We start from the raw sequence: 22,506 nt of genomic DNA, 5'->3' as shown, positions 1-22,506 counted from the left end.
ATATAAATGTATATGTTATTATAAGCCTTGCCTCTTCATGGTTGATTGGTTCTGGATGATGTATAGGTCCATGGTTGTCATGGATTCCCAGGTATAAACAAAAAAAAAGCACTTACTGTTGGGTGGAGGGTCTTTACATTCTCCTTCCTCAATGGTGACATCATCTATGGCGATATCGCCTTCTATACCCGGACCACGAATTCCTTCCAGAACCAACTACCAAAACGGGATAAGACAGACAAAAACAAAACTTGTTAACACCAACTGCTTAAATGTCTTACTACTACTAACTCAATGGCTCATTCTGTAAAACATAAGAGGGGAAGCACAGATGAAGGCAGTTTTGTACTTTGTACCTTAGGGCCACCATAGTTCTGCATTGGTGACCCACTGCTCCTCCCAAAGAGCTGTACCCACCTGGAAAGAGGCTATTGGGTGGATGTTGACTTTGGCTTGCTTCCATCGGTCCCCTTGGTTCCCGACCAAGTTCCACAGGGAACTGTCTGAGCCCGAGTGGCCCTTCTGCCGTAGGTACGCATTCAACGCCCCTAGAGGAGAAAACATAATGCACCGTATGGACAACATGGCAAGCTCAATCAAGCACAGCTGTAGTATTTTAAAGATTTCAAGTAGAATTGGAACCCAGGTGTGGTATCATCGATCATATACGGCCTCATCATGGCAGCACTTATCCTTATGTGTTGAGACTTTACTCATTATTAATGTATGACCTTATACTATTAACAAAACACATAGAAGCTCATTACTGCAAATACTAAATGTCTCAAGGGGTCTACACATTAACCTTCCCTTATTGAGTGTGGCTTTTACCGAGTGCAACGTATGAATTTGCGAACATAATTCACTTCTCAAGGGATGATCATGAGAGTTAAATCTTGTATGTTTTTTCCCCCCAGTGCAAACGATGAGATGCCAAAATGAGTGCTCAGAGGCCAAACTAGACGAGCCGTCAGCTACAATATGCCACATCCCTGTGAGGGGAGCCTTAAGTGGATCTCGCTGGATGATCAAAAAGCAACAACGACAGATTCCTGAAAATACCCACTACTTCAAATGAGAACTCAAAGTCTCTCCACCACTCACTCACTCCTTCTGCACCGAATAAAAAAAGACTGAATGCATGTTGCCGTTCTTTCTCTAACGGAAACCAATGAAAAAGAAAGACAGGTAAGAAGGACACGCCGTCAGCCATTTTTGACTCCGGCTGCTGGTTGCTGGTTCCTGTGGCTGAGCAAGCAGAGAAAGAGAGGGCCCATTGAGACCTGCGTGGATTAGGTTGACACGTCCTATTCAGAATCCCGACAGCTTTGCGGAGCAGAAAATTGAAGTTGCAGGCGCGTCTGGCAGGTCAGAGGACACACCCATCGCTCAGGTGCAACTGTCTGACACCGCAACAACAGGAGGGCATGAGCAGGGTGTGAGAAGGCAACCTTGGCGACAGAAGCAGGGGAGCCTGACTAGATTTTGATGGATGATAAGGTTATTAATATTCAAATGGAAGGTTTGTAAACACCCAGAAATAGTGAGTTTTTTTCTTGTGCTGTGTTTAACTTCCATTTCCACCAATGCCCGGGGGGCTTCACATATTCCAGTATGGAAGTGTTACTGAGTGGTTGTCGAATTAGAAAAGAAAGGTGGGAGTACAACTTGAGTGGTAAGCAAACACTTATCTAATCATCAGGGAGGCACCGAACAGGGAAATAGGGGATTTGATTGCAAGTGGATGCTAATGGAAAGCTCTCAGGTGTGTACTTAACAAATCAAACACACTCTATGCTAGATTTGCCTGATGAAATAGCTACAGTGCAGGATTTGCATTAATACTTGTAATTTACACTACATTACCAAAAGTATGTAGACACCTGCTCGTCGAACATCTCATTCCAAAATCATGGGCATAAATATGGAGGTGGTCCCTCTTTGCTGCTATAACAGCCTCCAATCTTCTGGGAAGGCTTTCCACTAGATGTTGGAGACTTGCTTCCATTCAGCCACAAGATAATTAGTGAGGTCGGGCACTGGTGTTGGGTGATTAGGCCTGGCTCACAGTCGGCGTTCCAATTCATCCCAAAGGTGTTGATGGGGTTGAGGTCAGGGCTCTGTGCAGGCCAGTCAAGATCTTCCACACCGATCTCGACAAACCATTTCTGTATGGACCTCACTTTGTGTATGGGGGCATTGTCAAGCTGAAACAGGAAAGGGCCTTCCCCAAAATATTGCCACAAAGTTGGAAGCACAGAATCATCCAGAATGTTATTGTATGCTGTCGTGTTAAGATTTCCATTCATTGGAACTAAGGGGCCTATCACGAACCATGAAAAACAGCCCCAGACCATTATTCCTTCTCCACCAAACTTTACAGCTGGCACTATGCATTGGGGCAGGTAGCGTTCTCCTGGCATCCGCCAAACCCAGATTTGTCCGTCGGACTGCCAGGTGGTGTAGCGTGATTCATCACTCCAGAGAACGCATTTCCACTGCTCCAGAGTCCAATGGCGGTAAGCTTTATACCACTCCAGCTGATGCTTGGCATTGCGCATGGTGATCTTAGGCTTGTGTGCGGCTGCTCGGCCATGGAAACCCATTTAATGAAACTCCCGATGAACAGTTCTTGTGCTGAAGTTGCTTCCAGAGGCAGTTTGGAACTCTGTAGTGAGTTTTGCTACACACTTCAGCACTCGGTGGCCCCATTCTGTGAGCTTGTGTGGCCTACCACTTCGCGGCTGAGCTGTTGCTGCTCCTAGACTTTTCCACTTCACAATAACAGCACTTACAGTTGACCGGGGCAGCTCTAGCAGGGCAGTAATTTGATGAACTGACTTGTTGGAAAGATGGCATCCTATGACGGTGCCACGTTTATAGTCACTGAGCTCTTCAGTAAGTCCATTTTACTGCCAATGGTGGGCTATGGAGATCGCATGAATGTGTGCTCGATTTTATACACCCGCAGCAACGGGTGTGGCTGAAATAGCCAAATCCACTAATTTGAAGGGGTGTTCACATATTTTTGTATAGTGTACATTTAATTCCTAATAGCACTAAGGCAGGGTTCCCCAACTGGCATTTGGCACGTGGGTGAATTTATGTAAATGGTAGTGTATTCCCACACATAATAGAGAGATATATGTGATCACATACAAATGTAAGTAAGGTTAAAAATATGAAATTGTTTGGGTCAATTTGCAGTCCACAAATGATTTGTAATTGCAGTTGAAGTTGGAATTTTACATACACATAGGTTGGAGTCATTAAAACTTGTTTTTCAACCACTCCACACATTTCTTGTTAACAAACTATAGTTTTGGCAAGTCGGTTAGGACACCTACTTTGTGCATGACACAAGTCATTTTTCCGACAATTGTTTACAGACAGATTATTTCACTTATAATTCACTGTACCACAATTCCAGTGTGTCAGAAATGTACATACACTTAGTTGACTGTGCCTTTAAACAGCTTGGAAAATTCCAGAAAATTATGTCATGGCTTTAGATGCTTCTGATAGGCTAATTGACAACATTTGAGTCAATTGGAGGTGTACCTGTGGATGTATTTCAAGGCCTACCTTCAAACTCAGTGCCTCTTTGCTTGACATCATGGGAAAATCAAAAGAAATCAGCCAAGACCTCAGAAAAAAATTGTAGGCCTCCACAAGTCTGGTTAATCCGTGGGAGCAATTTCCAAACGCCTGAAGGTACCACGTTCATCTGTACAAATTATAGTACGCAAGTATAAACACCATGGGACCACGCAGCTGCTCAGGAAGGAGACGCGTTCTGTCTCCTAGAGATGAACGTACTTTGGTGCAAAAAGTGCAAATCAATCCCAGAACAACAGCAAAAGACCTTGTGAAGATGCTGGAGGTACAAACAGGTACAAACGTATCTATATCCACAGTAAAACGAGTCCAATATCCACATAACCTGAAAGGCCGCTCAGCAAGGAAGAAGCCACTGCTCCAAAACTGCCATAAAAAAGCCAGACTACGGTTTGCAACTGCACATGGGGACAAAGATCGTACTTTTTGGAGAAATGTCCTCTGGTCTGATGAAACAAAAATAGAACTGTTTGGCCATAACGACCATTGTTATGTTTGGAGGATAAAGGGGGATGCTTGCAAGCCGAAGAACACCATCCCAACCGTGAAGCACGAGGGTGGCAGCATCATGTTGTGGGGGTGCTTTGCTGCAGAAGGGACTGGTGCACTTCACAAAATAGATGGCATCACGAGGGAGGAAAATTATGTAGATATATTGAAGCAACATCTCAAGACATCAGTCAGGAAGTTAAAGCTTTGTCGCAAATGGGTCTTCCAAATGGACAATGACCCCAAGCATACTCCAAAGCTGTGGCAAAATGGCTAAAGGACAACAAAGTCAAGGTATTGGAGTGGCCATCACAAAGAACTGACCTCAATCCTATAGAACATTAGTGGGCAGAACTGAAAAAGCGTGTGCGAGCAAGGAGGCCTACAAACCTGATTGAGTTACACCAGCTCTTTCAGGAGGAATGGGCCAAAATTCACCCAACTTATTGTGTGAAGCTTGTGGAAGGCTACCCGAAACGTTTGACCCCAAATGAAACAATTTAAAGGCAATGCTACCAAATACTAATTGAGTGTGTGTAAACTTCTGACCCACTGGGAATGTGATGAAAGCAATAAAAGCTGAAATAAATCATTCTCTCTACTATTATTCTGACATTTCACATTCTTAAAATAAAGTGGTGATCCTAACGGACCTAAGACAGGGACTTTTTAATAGGATTAAATGTCAGGAATTGTGAAAAGCTGAGTTGTATGTAAACTTCCGACTTCAACTGTATATTCCGGCCCCCATCTGCTCAAGAAAAAAAGAAAAAAAAAACTCACCCCCGGCTGAATATAGTTGATGATCCCTTCACTAGGGGCACCTTACCTATGTGTTTCCCATACATATGGTAGTAGAAGCCAAAGCAGTAGGTGGGAGTGGCGGTCACAGTCCCATAAGGGCTTTTGGGGGCAACGTTGAATGTGGGGGTCAACAGTCGAGCCTTTTCTCCCTCCAGGCGAGGTCGAGACGTCTCAATGTACATGTAGAAACCTGTATGTTGGAGAAACAACAATCGATGTCCATGTAGAAACCCGTGTGATGGCAAAACAACGCTGATTAAACATTACACCATACTTTTTGAGAGACCGTTAGAATTCTAAACCAAACGGCAGAGTTCATCTCTCTACCTATAATAACTGCTACAAAACCGTAGCTAAGGCACGTGCCGTTAGCAGTCCATAAACTGTTGTGGTATCGGGAGAGTTTTCTGAACACTGCACTGCAATTTTCTGACAATGGAGATGAAAAGTTGAAATTGTGCACAGTGCAATCCATAAAACTGGCTTGCTCTGTGGATACCGATCAGATAAAAATAGTTTCATCTTCTTAGAGCAAGTTATGTTGGGAATTCAAAAAGCAGATTACTTGAACTGAAAGAAAAACAAACGGACTGGGAAACTTTGAGCCTCGTGTTTCATTTGAAAGCAATGCATTATTTATGACATTATCCATCGTAAAATGCCCTAAAACACTTAAACAAATGTATCCCGAGGAGTCCCACCATTTAATTGGTTTATTTTAACGGCTGGGGCTTTTGGCATTTAACAAGTGGATGGAATTGTGGGAGATTCTACTTTTGGGGGAATGGCTACTGCTAACTCCCTCAGGCGGTCGTCGATGGGCAGGTAGTGACAGACACTCATATTTCATAATGCTGCTCGTGGCGCTGCAGATGTCAATCACGGCTCACACACACCCTATAGAGACAGAGTACAAAGAGGAGGAGGAGGAGGAGATGGAGGCAGGTGAAGTGGTACTATACAGCTAGGGAGCATACCCAATCCCAGAAAAGAAAAGTACAAATGGGAACTGCAAAGAAAACTAACATATCACACGCATGACAAGTCTTACAAAGCATTATAACTGCATCATATACCTGTTGGCTAAGTGTCACCTTCTTTTGCAAGGGTCATAACTGGGGTTAATTGATTGCAATTACGTATGTAGCTACATTTGTGTATTTACTAACCTTCCGCTAGACCGGAGAATTCAATAAATCATTTTAATATGAATAAAGGCTTGCTAAATTCAGCATTTCGACATCCTTCCGTCAACCCTGTCAGTGTCACTTCAAGGTAGATTTTAACCCACCCACTCCCAAAACTTCTCCAAGTTTCACCATCATTGTAAAGCCCTAGTTATTTTGTTGCTTTGACCGTAATTTCTGAAGATCTTTTTTTATTTCATGTGATTAGTGATTCATTTACATCTGTCCCTGATTTTAAAGTCAACCTTGTTATGTGAACTTAACTCTCATTTTAATATGGTGAAACTATTGTTTAATTATTTTTTTTTATATATAAAAATAAATATTGAACATCTAATAGTCAAATCATAGTAAAAGCAGCTGGTTCATAGCCATTTTCTGGTCTTTTGTTGTGGAAAACTGAGTGGGACGGGCATAGCACGTAGATAGACAGGCTAGAAATGTTTTAACAGTAAAAACATTTTTGTGAAGCTTGCATTCAATTGCCACTCCCTGTTGCACACAACAAGCTTCCATTCCCCCTGTCACAATGGAATTTATGACTGATTTAAGAAGAAATCGTCAACCCTGATATGGTCAACCCTGTTACTTTTTTTGGCACTTAATAGGCACTTTGTAATTTGGAATGGGAAAACTAGTTTTTTTACGAAGTTGAAAGTGTTCTTTATGACAATGTTAAAATAAGGTGAAATGACCAAGTTACACTTCACAAAAGGCACTGAATTGGTGGAATGACACAGGTAACATGTAGAGCAGTGGTCACCGACCTTTTCTGAGTCAATATCACTTTCGCAGTCAAAAAGCAAGCTGAGATCTACCACTCAGATTTTTTGACTTAGAAAATGTAACATTAACACAATTAAAAACAGTTTTAATTTTTTGTAGTAGGCCTATAACATTATCACAGCATATTGGCTATATGCCTGCCAATATTGTTCTTCTCAGACCGTATAATATTTTAAAACTATAGCTTTTATAACAAAATAGACCAGTTGGTGTAGCACTTGCGAGGCACAGCTGAGCATAAATTGAAATAATTTGCTTTTTATTTTACTGGACTGATGGTCATGGTGCTTTCAAGACAACTCGGAACTAAAAAAACTAGGTGAAATCATGACGTAAGTGATCTTCAGGTCGGAAAGTCGGTGCTCTAGAAAGGTACCCGAGTTTCAGACTTGGAATTCCGAGTTGGATGACCGTTCACTCGATTTAGCCACAGAGCTCCCGGTCCGCCGGGTAGGTGGAGTTTGTCTTTTCAGACAAATTAAATGGTAACACTTTTCCTACCTGGTGCACAGGGCTCCTGAATCAAGTGCACCTACCGCCAACAGTGCAAAACCAATAAAAACACCAAGCCATCATTGGCTTTTCTACAGAAATGTTTGGTGATCGACTAAGAATGCCTTGATCGACCGGTTGGTGACCACTGATGTAGAGAATACTAAGTACATTTCAAACATTGTTTCAAATATGGATTCCATTCAACAATGCACCTGCATAAATGTCCTTGAAATGTTTTCCACATGAATGCACTTGTATACTTGCATGGCTAAAGCGGCAGACTGAGGCTGACTCCAGAGTCTGGGGAAGTTCTTTGATGTTGTCGGCATGACACGTCGATAATGAAGGGGGCTGTGCTTTTACAGTGGATGGCTCTCCTCCGTGTCTCTCTTACTCACCAAACACCCACACACTCAACCACGAGTACCGCCCCCCCTTGCTTTACAACTGATGAGTGTGATAACCAATCAGCGCGATCACTCAAAACTAAGCAAAAACGTATTTTAACGTGGTGGGACTCAATGAGAGTTAAAAGCTTGATTGTGCCACATGGTCTGGTGTCAGCCAGTCCATTTGTATACATCGTCCCTTAGAAATGTCAAACAACAATTACAGATCAGCAACGCGATTTTTGCAATAACTAATCGACTTCCTGATATGTCATCCCATCATTGTCCACTACATGAGAGCAGAACAGAATGGAGAAATGAGTTGAAAGATATAGAGCCCAGTGTTGTGTATTCTTGGGTATGAGTGTGCATGTGTGTGTGTATATATTTGTGTGTGTGCTAACCTTGCTTGGAGCCCGCTCGGTCACTGCTGGGCCCGGTGTTGGGCGTGTACTTGGTGTCTCTGGTGGCGGCGCTGTGTCGGGTCCAGTCAAAGTCATCCGTCTTGTCTTGGGTGAACATACACACGGCCTCATCTTCAAAGCTGCACTGGAACTCTCCTGGTGGGGAAGACACACAGAGAATACATTTAGATGCTACTGCACAGGTCAGGAAAAATAGATGTTATGCATTTTCAAACACGTTACTACAGATTACAAAAGGGGCTTAAAATGCTTTATGAAGAATGTATTAATAGGTAATAATGTTGGACATTAAGGACCTGTGTATTGCGATTGATGATTAACATGAATAAACTGTGTATTACATATTAAAACTCTTCACTTCTTTGTGTTTATCTATGGCCTGTGTTAACTAAAACATTATGGTTGGCTTGGCTTATTAAATATTTCGATCAAAATGCCTAAGGTAGTCATAGCATTCATAGGAGTGATACTTACTCAAGTGAGGGTTGACTGGTGCTGAAAGAAAAAACAAGAGACTTAAATCATTTAGGTGTTCAAACTTCTGAAAAACTTAATTTCTACTCTCTTTAAAAGTGTTGTGTGGAAATATAAAAATGAAGAACTACTTTGTTTGTCCCCGCAGTCTAATTTGCGGCGAAGTACAAGGGAGTAGTGAGGTGCCATCATTCCCTCTTATCATCTGGAGAGAGAGAGGGCTTATATACTGCAGAGGTATAATGGAAGAGAGGAAGCACAATGCTCAAGTGAACTATACAGACCTGCATCTTTCTTAATTTAATTCACCACCCTCCCTATCTGCGCTCGCCAGGAACAGCGGCTGAGTCCTTCCCCAATCCCAATGAGGGCAGAACTGCATGCTGGGCAGAGGTTTCGCAACAATGTGCCGTGGAGATAGTTGACCTGAAATTGATCCCAATTTCAACCAATCAACTCCCAGAACCTAATCTGTAGAGAAAGCATTCTTCAAGCACAGTAGGAGTTTGGGAGATGTATTCAGGCTGTAAACTTTCATGGTGAGCCGTCTGCACTAGAGTAAACAGTGTGTCCATTTGGTGGTGTAACAGATCAGTGCGGCCCAAGAGAAGTACAGCCAGAGGCCCATTGAATAGACTAATGATGAATTATTAGATATTTATCTTACCTTTATTTAACTAGGTAAGTCAGTTAAGAATAAATTCTTATTTACAATTACGGCCTAGGAACAGTGGGTTAACTGCTTTGTTCAGGGGCAGAACGACAGATTTGTACCTTATCAGCTCGGGGATTCGATCTTGCAACCTTTCGGTTACAAGTCCAACGCTCTAACCACTAGGCTAGCTGCCTGATATGACCAGAATGCAAAAACAATGACACATTCGAAAAACAAAAACAACAGCAGATGTTCAAGGGAAGAAGCTGCTATTATTAAAATGAAGTCTGTACAAAATAAATTGCATAGAAATTATCCCATTGTAAAGAGAACCGCCAATTGATTTATTTCGTATTGAGGACTAAAACATGAAAATGCATGCGCCGGCATCAAATGATTGTCATTTGGGCAACTGTATAATATGGAGGTGTGGGTGGGTGGTTTTGTGGCAAATCGCATCAGATTTTCATTATTTGCCCGTTTTTTTTACATAGTTTTCCCCTTTCAGAGCTGCAATATTGAAGCCAATTATGCATCGGGAAGGTTCACTTCCCCCACTACTAAACCACCCAGCTGTTTCCAAATTGAGTGAGGAGGAGGTTGCCTTGGTGGAGAGGAGCAGATGCTGCTAGTTTGGAAACATGCTCTCCATTAGCACTGACTCTAATTGATAGGCTCTGTGCACTCGGTTCAGCAAGACAGCAATTAGGACTACAGAGGCAGGGAGGGGTGTAGGGAGGAAATAGGCTGGGAGGCGACGGTGGAAAACGCACATTTTATCAACATCGTTAAATACACATTCAAATTGGTGCATCTCTCTTTCGCTCGTCGTGTAGGATAGACTACATATCTGGAAGACTAAGGTAGTCGCACGAACACGTTTTCGTAAGCGTACATAAAAATACATGTTTTTGTACATTCTGCTTCTCTCTTGTAGGCGTCACTTCATGAGACCATCTGAATATCCTTGTTTTATTCATCAAACAGCTGCTGTACAATATTTACGGTGTGAGCAAGAAGTAAACACCATTCTTGAGGCTAAAGTTGCTCAGAGAAAAACACATACTGTAACTCTAACACCAACACTTGTGGTTACGAAAGATGATCCAGTGTATTACACTGAAGTGGCTGCCCTGGCATGTCCTCGGGCCTTGAATGCTGTTATCCAGAGGACACAATTGTACGGCAGTGCCACTGCACGTTGGAATCGAAAGGTGCAATGCTAGTATGCTACTGTACATATATGGGACGCCAGAATCAGATCTCCATACATTTCTGAGCAATTACCTCCAGTCATACATGAGCATTATCTACAGTCATCTAACAACACTAAACGCACACCGCTGTACTACAGTATATTTCTGTGAGAAATAATGCTCAACTAGCCAGGTCCCAGACCTGCTTGTGTTGTCTTGCCAAGTCTTATGAACACAAACAGATCTGGCACCAGGATAATGCTCATCATCTTCTTACAGAATCCAAGGTCAATTCATTTTAGGCTTACTACACAAGCACTGTTACAAGGCCCTTATCTTAATACCTGCACTTAGCCTAGCTAAATGCTTCCTCAGAGCAATAACAACCTGGGGCATTGTCTTACGTCAGATCTGTCTTGTAGAGCGTGGAACAACATTTGGGGATTCCAGAGCATCTGCCATTCAAAAATGAAAACATAGTTCCTATTTTTTGATATCACTGCGCTCTTGTATGACTATCTATGAAATAGGCAGAATAGATAGCAAAATTACATGACAGTGATTTAATACTTTCCAATTCAATTGGCAAGAAAATATAAACAAAGTTGTGTCTAGGCCTTGTTAAAATTATCTGCAACCACTAACATTTGGGTCAGTTGAGCGCAGCAGCATATGAGCTGACGGGAGGCTACTGACTCGTGGCAGAACAGGCTGCGCTAGCGGCTTTATTGTGATAAAATAATGTCGCTAAAGTAGCTTTCTAGCTAGCTTATGGAGGAAGCGTTTGGTGTTCAGCATTGAATGTGTACAGGTTAGCTTCCTATTCATATGAAGTGACTAGCTACGAATTACTTTAGCAAGCTAATGGACACATTTAAGCTAGTTGTCATGCACATGGTCAAACTCCAGAAATACTGGCAGAATAGAAGCTCTATCTGGGCTCCCGAGTGGCACAGCGGTCTAAGGCACTCCATCTCAGTGCTTGAGGCGTCACTACAGACACCCTGGTTTATATTCCAGGCTGTATCACAACCGGCCGTGATTGGGAGTCCCATAGGACGGCGCACAATTGGCCCAGCGTCGTCCGGGTTTGGCCGGTGTAGGCCATCATTATAAATAAGAATTTGTTCTTAACTGACTTGCCTACTTAAATAAAGGTTACATAAAAAATAAAATCTGATATAAGACAATGAATCTGAACAGTGCAATAATTTATTGCTGTATTCCCTATATAGGCTACTTGCAATAATCTCCCTGTCTAGCTTGCTTTCAAAGGCCACCTTCACCAAGCAATGTATCTGATCTATGATTACAGCAACTTAAGCTCTGCCCGGTGATATACAACGGTATGTAACGTTTTCTAATGATGTACAGCAGTAGCCTATCTGATGCTAAACCAACTAATGGTTTTGTCATCAAGCTCAGTATCATTTCTTAGTTTAAGAGCCTGTGTACAGTGTCAAGGAATAAACAAAAGGCAGGAAAGTTTGGGAACAAGTTTGAAGGTGCCCTTTGGAGGAGCTCATTGATATTTCCTCATGCAATTAAAATGCAGTTACTAATGTATAATATAATAACAAGTTAATACAATGTTGTTAGAAGGGTAATTACAGTGTAAAGTCTTGCTACACAGGTATAATGTGTAACCAAAAGTTATTCAAAGCACTCCTCAGATTTTAAACTGTAGTGATTAAAACAGTCCAGGTTCTGGTTTACAAAATTAACAAATATGCAAAAAGAGGTCATTTGATGTTAGTGTGCTTTGTGTAATCTTGATGCAACTCATGCAGAGGGAGACTAAACGTTTCAGGTCAGATACATTTGGAGGAATCATCTGTTGATTGTCAGATAATCTGCAAATCATTGAAGTACTATGTTGTATCACTGGAGAAAACCAACGAAAATAAATCTCAATATTTCAGGTCACGGTATCATCTTATGTGAACAATCATGTGTCAGAATGTTTTCTCTCATATTCAAATAAATGTTATCCACAGGCCCTTAGTGTGTGTGTGAGTTTTGAGCATTTTATTGTATAATATGAGATGACAGAGCAATTATATTTTCCCCCATTGGTTTGCCAATTTGTTTGGCACCATCCCGAGCATGCATTTGAACTGCAGCCATTGCAAATCTTGTTTAACAAACAAAACTCAACCTTTGCCACAGGTCGTAACTGCCGGCTTAATAGCTCTATGAGACAAACTAATTGAAAGGAGAACCAACAGGCACATTCAAAGATGAATATTAATCTCAATAAGTCACAAGTCAGTCTAAATAGGGGAGTAAGGGAATAGTCATACATTAACTTACAAACATTCCCTTACCAATGTCCTTAGTGGTGGTATAAATTGTATTTGGAGAGTTTAATATAGCCTAAATAATTGTGTGAGGAGTATAAGGGTCTCATACTGGTCAATACAGTATAGACATTCCTGTATACAATAAAATGTGCTTTCCCATGGGCTTAAAACTGTACACCGATGGGTTAAGTGTGTCACTGCTTCAACGGCGACCTTTTGAGTCCTGATGTCGTAGTTGCACCACAACCTATGGTCACGCGGGACCTTAAACACTGTTAAGAGGAGACCGCAGGGTAGAGGTTGAAATGTCAAGTCAGTATGGGCAATGTCAAGTCAGTATGGGCCTGTCAGTATGGGCAACAACCATAACATGGATACAGCATATAGCATCGTCTCAAACCACAGGTCTGCAGGCCACAAATAAGCACCCTGGGGGCTGATTTGGGCCGAGGGCCGGGAGTTTCAGATCTCTGAAATGGAACATATAGCATACTCCCCCCTAAAAACAGGATAATAAGTGGGTGGATGGAGAGATATGCACTCTAGTGCTGCTATTACCTCACCTCACCTGGGCGCAGAGAACACATAATTAGATAAAATAGGCTGGAAGCATCCAATTAGTGCAGAAGGTCAGTGAACTGTTGTGTTTGCTTGCTAGTCAGAGCAACTCGTCACCAGACTGTCATTTTGTATTTCTACAGGGTGGAACTAGCTGGCTGCGTGCGTGCATACTTCACATGCTAGGGCTGACAGCTGTAGGTTTGCACCAGGCGTGGATTTCAAAGGGTGGAACTAGCATAGACCCAGGCTATTCATGCCTGGGAGATAGAGGTCTCAAAACCTGGACAGAATTGTTTCTTGTGTTGTAGTGCTGCACTACAAGGGCGTCCATCTGTGTTGGTGTTGAACTATTGAAGCAATGCTCAGGCTGTGATTCTAATTCCGCAGCCTGTTGTCCAGTCTTGAAAGGAGTTAATTTGTTGAAGAGGTGGATTGGGCCAACATTTTCTGTGACTCTTTTCATTCCCTTTGTAAGAATGTACCAAAAAGAGGATGGATTGAGGCAAAACAGTAAATGAGAGTGAAAGATAGATAAACACCAGTTAAATAGACAATGATTCTTCTCTGACGTGGAACGTTGTCTACATAAAGACAGTAATAACAGATAGGTAATTAAAATCCGCACCCCAACTACATTACAATTGCATTTCATTCAAAATTCCTTTAAGTTTGTACCCTCGGCTGAAATCCTTCATGGATGACTCCTGATACTTTGACGTTTGTCTGCCCGTCGACGATGATAATGATTTACTTCCTCCTTTTAATAAATACACTTTTACTCAGTCAGTGACCTATGTAATTATATTTTCCTAACCAGTAGGGGTCCCTATTATCATATAAATACTCACAAAATATGACAGCGTCTGAGTGGCTCTTACTGGGATATTTTCTTCAAGACATGTTTACATGACTGTGTAATTATGACAACATCCATACAGGGCTAGGATAGGACCTAGTAATCAATGCTAATAGTCTACATCAGGAGTGTCAAAATACACTGCTCAAACAAATAAAGGGAACACTAAAATAACACATCCTAGAACTGAATGAATGAAATATTCTTATTAAATACTTTTTTCTTTACATAGTTGAATGTGCTGACAATAAAATCACACAAAAATTATCAATGGAAATCAAATTTATCAACCCATGGAGGTCTGGATTTGGAGTCACACTCAAAATTAAAGTGGAAAACCACACTACAGGCTGATCCAACTTTTATGTAATGTCCTTAAAACAAGTCAAAATGAGGCTCAGTAGTGTGTGTGGCCTTCACTTGCCTGTATGACCTCCCTACAACGCCTGGGCATGCTCCTGATGAGGTGGCGGATGGTCTCCTGAGGGATCTCCTCCCAGACCTGGACTAAAGCATCCGCCAACTCCTGGACAGTATGTGGTGCAACGTGGCGTTGGTGGATGGAGCGAGACATGATGTCCCAGATGTGCTCAATTGGATTCAGGTCTGGGGAACGGGCGGGCCAGTCCATAGCATCAATGCCTTCCTCTTGCAGGAACTGCTGACACACTCCAGCCACATGAGGTCTAGCATTGTCTTGCATTAGGAGGAACCCAGGGCCAACCACACCAGCATATGGTCTCACAAGGGGTCTGAGGATCTCATCTCGGTACCTAATGGCAGTCAGGCTACCTCTGGCGAGCACATGGAGGGCTGTGCGGCCCACAAAGAAATGCCACCCCACACCATGACTGACCCACCGCCAAACCGGTCATGCTGGAGGATGTTGCAGGCAGCAGAACGTTCTCCACGGCGTCTCCAGACTCTGTCACGTCTGTCACATGTGCTCATGTGCTCAGTGTGAACCTGCTTTCATCTGTGAAGAGCACAGGGCGCCAGTGGCGAATTTGCCAATCTTGGTGTTCTCTGGCAAATGCCAAACGTCCTGCACGGTGTTGGGCTGTAAGCACAACCCCCACATGTGGACGTCGGGCCCTCATACCACCCTCATGGAGTCTGTTTCTGACCGTTTGAGCAGACACATGCACATTTGTGGCCTGCTGGAGGTCATTTTGCAGGGCTCTGGCAGTGCTCCTCCTGCTCCTCCTTGCACAAAGGCGGAGGTAGCGGTCCTGCTGCTGGGTTGTTGCCCTCCTACGGCCTCCTCCACGTCTCCTGATGTACTGGCCTGTCTCCTGGTAGCGCCTCCATGCTCTGGACACTACGCTGACAGACACAGCAAACCTTCTTGCCACAGCTCGCATTGATGTGCCATCCTGGATGAGCTGCACTACCTGAGCCACTTGTGTGGGTTGTAGACTCCGTCTCAAGCTACCACTAGAGTGAAAGCACCGCCAGCATTCAAAAGTGACCAAAACATCAGCCAGGAAGCATAGGAACTGAGAAGTGGTCTGTGGTCACCACCTGCAGAACCACTCCTTTATTGGGGGTGTCTTGCTAATTGCCTATAATTTCCACCTGTTGTCTATTCCATTTGTACAACAGCATGTGAAATTTATTGTCAATCAGTGTTGCTTCCTAAGTGGACAGTTTGATTTCACAGAAATGTGATTGACTTGGAGTTACATTGTGTTGTTTAAGTGTTCCCTTAATTTTTTTGAGCAGTGTACATTTTCTCCTGGGTACGCATATGGTCTTCAATAAGGTCCGGAGGGCCGCACTGAAAATGTGTTATATTTCCACGCCATCAAAATTTCAAAAACATAGTCCTCTATCCATTTTTTATTTATTTAATTTTTGACAGTCACTGAGTGTCCATCTTTCCTTTAGTTGATTATTAGCGAGCTGGACACAGTCGAGAAACTGTAGGAATGTAGGTCCATTATCATTTCGACACAGATTTGGTTTTGGTCATTTTAAAGTATATTGAGTTTTCCCCCCCCCATTTTTTTGTTTTTTTTGTTTTACTCAAACCAGCCTGCCATATGTTTGACACCCCTGATCTACATAGAACATTATGCCCATGTCACATATGGCACTAGTCCTTACTGAAGAACATTCTGTCTTTACAGTACAATGCTGAGGGTCACATACATTGTGTACAATATACAATAATACAATACTCAATTGTGCGCATACATGGCCATGCTAGTCCCTACTGAAGTCTGTACAATGCTGAGGGTCAAGTACATTAGTATACTACAATACAAAATTGTGAGCATACACAGAATCTAGTTGGACAGTATGTACAGTCCAACTAGACAGAATGATTTGTGCTCACCACTGTATCTGATGATTCTGTCTGTGGAGTCTCCCTCTCCGAAGCGTGTGATGGGGGTGAGGCGGACCAGGTAGGCCTCGGGCTTGATGAGTTCCGTCAGGTTGTGGGTGATCAGCTCGCCCATGGCAATTGCTCCCTCCATGGGGATCTCCTGCTCCCACCACCTCGACTGGCCCGTCTAGACAAAACATAGGATTTTTTGGAAAATCATTAGAATCCCTTTTTGATATTTTTTTTTTTACAAGTGCACATAGGCCAAACTGGCCACATTATAATAAATTCCCATTGATCCCCTTTCTGAACTCAAGGTCAAAGAAAACATCCTTAAAATCCATACTAATAGACAGTGGTGGAAAAAGTACTCAATTCTCATACTTGAGTAGAAGTAAAGATACCTTAATAGAAAATGACTCAGGTAAAAGTAAGTCACGCAGTAAAATACTACTTGAGTAAAAGTTTTAAAGTATTTGGTTTTAAATATACTTAAGTATCAAAAGTAAATGTAGTTGCTAAAATATACTTAAGTATCAAAAGTAAAAGTACAAATAATAAAAAAGTCCTTATATTAAGCAAACCAGATGGCACAATTTGTATTTTATTTACAGATAGACAGGGTCACACTCCAAAATCATTTAAAAACAAAGCATTTGTGTTTAGTAAGTCCGCCAGATCAGAGGCAGTATCTCTTGATAAGTGTGCGAATTGGACCATTTTCTGTCTTGCTAAGCATTCATGATGTAACGAGTACTGTTGGGTGTCAGGGAAAATGTACGGAGTAAAAGGTACAACATTTTCTTTAGGACTGTAGTGAAGTAAAAGTTGTCAAAAATATAAACAGTAAAGTAAAGTACAGATAACCCCAAAAACTACCTAAGTACTACTTTGAAGTATTTTTTACTTAAGTGTTTGCATGTCAGAATCATGTAATTACACATGAATAGCAGTTACTTTTGGGTATGTTTATTTAGGCAGAAATCTAGGACAAGGTGACATCACCTTAACTCTCATTTTAATACACCAATGGTAACATGATAATCTCTCACCTAATTTAAATAACTACCGCCTTGTAACCAACATTGGTGAAGGCATGGTTTCTGAGGGGGTGTGGTTTATGTAGCTAGATAGCTACTCTACTGGTGCCAAAATGTGCCTTTCATCTCTGTCTGGTGTTAGCTAGTTACTGGCTAGCTAGGTCTTCAGCCAGCATGAAACAAAAAGGGGGGTAAGGGTCATTCTAAACTCCAGTGCAGTTGTCAAGTCAACACATCCGTCAGTGCTGCTGTGAACCACATCACAAGAGACATGCCAAATGGGAGATGCATATCAAAAAAAATCATTAACCACGTTTCTATCCACAGTTTTTTTTAGATTAAAGCCATACCATATAAAAAAAAATGACGTCAGCTGTGATGGAAACAGGTCGTTTTGGTACAATTATATAAATGCTGACATTTGTTCGTTCAACATGGTGGGATCTTTTTGTGTCGGTAAAATTAATTATGCGAGAAATGGCGGTGGAAATATTGATATAACAACCGTCAAAATAAAGTAAACTTTGAGTCACACACCACTACATGGTGTGTGGTCCTACCAATGCAGTTTATCAGGCTACAGATGAATTAAGTGATGATGAACTTTACAGGGTTGTGAAAGTGCAAGGTGATCTTGATGCTCCATTCCAATAAATATTATTATTCTGGTGACATTTTTATCGATGCTTGACTATAGTGAAGTAAAAGGAAAAGTTGCCAAAAATATAAATTGTAAATTAGAGTACAGATACATAAAAAAATGACTTAAGTAGTACTTTAAAGTATTTTTACTTCAGTACTTTACACCATTGCTAATAGAATACATTTTTATTTAACCTTTATTTAACTACGCAAGTCATTTAATTAAATAAAGAACAAATTCTTATTTACAATGACGGCCTACTGGGGAACAGTGGGTTAACTGCCTTGTTCAGGGGCAGAACGACAGATTTTTACCTTGTCAGCTCGGGGATTCGATCCAGCAACCCAACGCACTAACCACTAGGCTACCTGCCGCCCCATATTTAATGAATTACGTATTTTGCAAGGAAGTGCAACCATCACTACAGCCTCCAAAACACTTGATCTTAGTCCCATCTACCATAAAGTCAGACCAAACCAATGATTTAACAGCATTATCCAATAAGTTAAGTTGGATTTCAATTGTATTTCCTTAAATCCTTGTGTTCTCTGTCCCTCGATCACAGATATACAATTGAGATTCTCCCAAGTTTGCCCTCACTTAGCTGTATGTTAGTTTGTGTGATTCTGGAGGAATAACAAGTGAAGACAACCCCTAGAGACTGGGGCTACAGTCACAATTCTCTGCCCTTTTCTCCAAGTGTGCACTTGCACACTTCCAGTCAAGAATTGAAAAAATGGTGGAATCTCTCTCCAGCCAATACTTACATCAATCTAAGATTGTTTTATTCATGATGGGAAGTGCAGACTTGGGGAGAAGGGTGGACAATCAGGACGCATCCTGGGAGTCCTCACATGGCCTCTGCTTCCCTCCTTAAAACACCCCACCCAGCCCAGGTTTTCAATGTCTCAGAGCTGTGAATCCCTACATGCCCAGCTAGCACATTTGGTTCCTTGGAAGTTGTTGGAACAAAGCTATACATTTCCTGACCGTAAATCTGAAAGTTGTTTAACGTTCTGAAAACAGCAGTGAAAATGTTGCCTGTTCTGGGAACGTTTATTTTTATGTTGCAGGCAGGTTCTGAGAAAATCTTATTCACGTTTTGACAACGGAAATGTTAGGTTATTTTGAGTTATTATTTTTATAACTTCCTTAACTTTTACTGAATGTTTCAATAAGACTTAATAACACTGCTAGCTTATTTTGGGTTATCTTTTTTTAACTCCAACCCCAGATAGGCATTAATCATGCGAACACATGTCTTTTTTATTGTGACATGGCATCAGTGCGATATGAACCTATGATCTTCTGTTCTCTGTCTATGAAATTACTCCACTGCGCCACCAGAATGGAGCATGACATGTTTTTTTATGCAAACTGTTCCCTGTCCCTGGAGAGCTACCCGCCTGTAGGTTTTCGCTCCAACCCCAGTTGTAACTAACCTGATTCAGCTTATCAGACAGCTAATTACTAGAATCAGGTGTGCTGGATTAGCGTTGGAGCGAAAACCTATAAAACGGTAGCGCTCCAGGAACAGGGTTGGAAAGCCAGGGTCTATTCAAACAGACCCCATTTCAAAGGAAACAAACACTCACTAAGATCAGGTGGGCGTGTCCAACACACCTAAACTCACAACTAGATAGAAGATAGTTTTGTTGATTGCGATAATGGAATGCTTAAGTATTCAAATAACATTCTTAGAATGTTCTCTGAACGTTACTAAAGTCTTTTATGGATAGTTTTGTTAACGTTCTTGGAACAATTTGAGAACATGTCTTGAAATAGAAACGTTATGCCGAAGTACTGAAATTCCCACAGAAGAACATTGTTTCTTAACGTTCTCTGAACTATTTGAGAACATTCCCAATGTTAAACCAGTTAGAGAACGTTCCTAGAACATTAAAAACATTTAAATGAAATGTAACCATGTTTGAACTTTTAGGAAACGTTCTGTTAAAGTAATGAAACACCAAGGTTTGTCATGTTCCTTAAATATGCGGAGAATGTTCCAAAGGCAAGCTATCTATCCTGCACCAAAGGTCATACTCCCAAGACATGCTAGCCTCTCACCATTACCAATAACAGGGGAGGGTATAATTTTTGGGGGGGTATGATATATATGCCTCTAACTTTCTTACTCATCATTAATTCATTCACGATTATCCGTAATCATGGTAGCATCCACATTAATGTAGAAATGTTTAGAAACATATTCTATTCTACATAATCATTGTATAATTTCATATCCAAAGTGATGGGGTACAGAGCCAAAACAACAAAACAATTGTCACTGTCCAAATACTTTTGGACCTTTATGTATATGACCACACACTCTGTTGTACAGTACTGTCTATCACTATGGCTTTTTATTTCTGTCTTTCTTACAAATAACACAGCTTGCCAAGAAACATATTGTGAAACTTCATAATGAATTGACCTACAGTTTTCAGTTAATTACAAATGGCACCTCAACATAATGAAAAGTGTTGTTTCCAGACATAATCAAATACATTAACAAATGCATTTGAATATAATAAGCAGGCAGATGCGCAGACGCGCACACACACACACACACACACACACACTTTTGTACCTGTTTCTTCCAGCATCTTCACAAGGTCATTTGCTGTTGTTCTGGGATTGATTTGCACTTTTCGCACCAAAGTACGTTCATCTCTAGGAGACAGAACACGTCTCAAGAAATTTGTGGAGTGGTTGAAAAACGAGTTTTCATGACTCCAACCTAAGTGTATGTAAACTTCAACTGTATCTTCAAATCAAATATTAAAAGGAATAATTTAAAGCATGTAGGTTTTAATCTACAAACTCTCGCTGTCTTAGTTCCCTTGTTGGTTTCTTTGTCGAACGATTCCTCTAGAACCAGCTAAGCATGTCAAATTAAACTCACCACAACCACTCCCTCGGTCCTCAGGTACTTAGAAAAGTATACCAGTGCATTAGTCAAAAGAGATGAGTGTCAAAATCATAGGCTTAATATGAGTACAATATATACAGTGCCTTCAGAAAGTATTCATACCCCTTGACTTATTCCACATTTTCTTGTGTTACAGCCTGAATTCAAAATGGATTGAATAGATTTTTTTCTCACCCATCTACACACAGTACCCTATAATGAAAAAGGGAAAACATGTTTTAAGAAATGTTTGCAAATATATTGAAAATGAAATAAAGAAATATCTCATTTACATAATTATTCACACCCCTTAGTCAATACTTTGTAGAAGCATCTTTGGCAGCAATTACAGTCTTTCTGGGTAAGTCTCTAAGAGCTTTCCACACCTGGATAGTGCAACATACAGTGCCTTCGGAAAGTATTCAGACCAAGTGGTATATATAAAGATCCAGTCCATTAAAAAAATTGGAGACCTCATACACTTCAGTGTTGTGATGCAAAAATCCTAGAAAAATGCTTGGCGCATAGAATTAAAAAAGTATTGTCAGATATTATTCATCCTAATCAGACAGGTTTTTTACATGGACGATACATTGGAGATAATATAAGACAAGTACTGGAAACAATAGAATACTATGAAATATCGGGGACACCAGGCCTGGTTTTCATAGCTGATTTTGAAAAGGCTTTTGATAAAGTACGACTGGAGTTTAAATATAAATGCCTAGAATATTTCAATTTTGGGGAATCTCTTATAAAATGGGTTAAAGTTAGGTATAGTAACCCTAGGTGTAAAATAGTAAATAATGGCTACATCTCAGAAAGTTTGGAACTATCTAGAGGAGTAAAACAAGGTTGTCCACTATCGGCATATCTATGTATTATTGCCATCGAAATGTTAGCTGTTAAGATTAGATCAAACAATAATATTAAGGGATTAGAAATCCGTGGCTTAAAAACTAAGGTGTCATTGTACGCTGATGATTCATGTTTTCTTTTAAAACCACAATTAGAGTCTCTCTACCGCCTCATAGAGGATCTAGATACTTTTGCTATCCTCTCTGGATTAAAACCAAATTATGATAAATGTACCATATTACGTATTGGATCACAAAAAAAATCACATTTTACATTACCATGTAGTTTACCAATTAAATGGTCTGACGGAGATGTGGACATACTCGGTATACAAATCCCAAAAGAAAGAAATGGAAATCTCACTCCAATACATTTTTATAGAAAGTTAGCAAAAATAGGTAAGATCTTGCTACCATGGAAAGGAAAATACCTGTCTATTTGTGGAAAAATCACCCTGATTAACTCTTTAGTCATATCACAG

The 22,506-nt window shown here is 41.1% G+C and overlaps 1 protein-coding gene across 1 annotated transcript in view; it reads right to left on the bottom strand.

Moving 5' to 3' along the window:
* LOC139530459 (MAM domain-containing glycosylphosphatidylinositol anchor protein 2-like) overlaps window positions 1–22,506 on the bottom strand; it is a 240,088-nt gene that overhangs the window by 6,730 nt on the left and 210,852 nt on the right. Inside the window, exons 12-17 of the mRNA XM_071326910.1 lie at window positions 16,580–16,757; window positions 8,668–8,688; window positions 8,173–8,328; window positions 4,937–5,101; window positions 418–548; window positions 117–216 (exon numbers count right to left, since the gene is read on the bottom strand). Coding sequence (XP_071183011.1) covers window positions 117–216; window positions 418–548; window positions 4,937–5,101; window positions 8,173–8,328; window positions 8,668–8,688; window positions 16,580–16,757 — 751 coding nt within the window. The remainder of the gene's footprint in view (window positions 1–116; window positions 217–417; window positions 549–4,936; window positions 5,102–8,172; window positions 8,329–8,667; window positions 8,689–16,579; window positions 16,758–22,506) is intronic.

This window comes from Salvelinus alpinus, chromosome 9 (assembly GCF_045679555.1).
Source record: "Salvelinus alpinus chromosome 9, SLU_Salpinus.1, whole genome shotgun sequence".
Taxonomy (NCBI): Eukaryota; Metazoa; Chordata; class Actinopteri; order Salmoniformes; family Salmonidae; genus Salvelinus; species Salvelinus alpinus.
The sequence above is the reverse complement of the archived record's forward strand: the minus strand, read 5'-3'. Positions and strand labels throughout refer to the sequence as shown.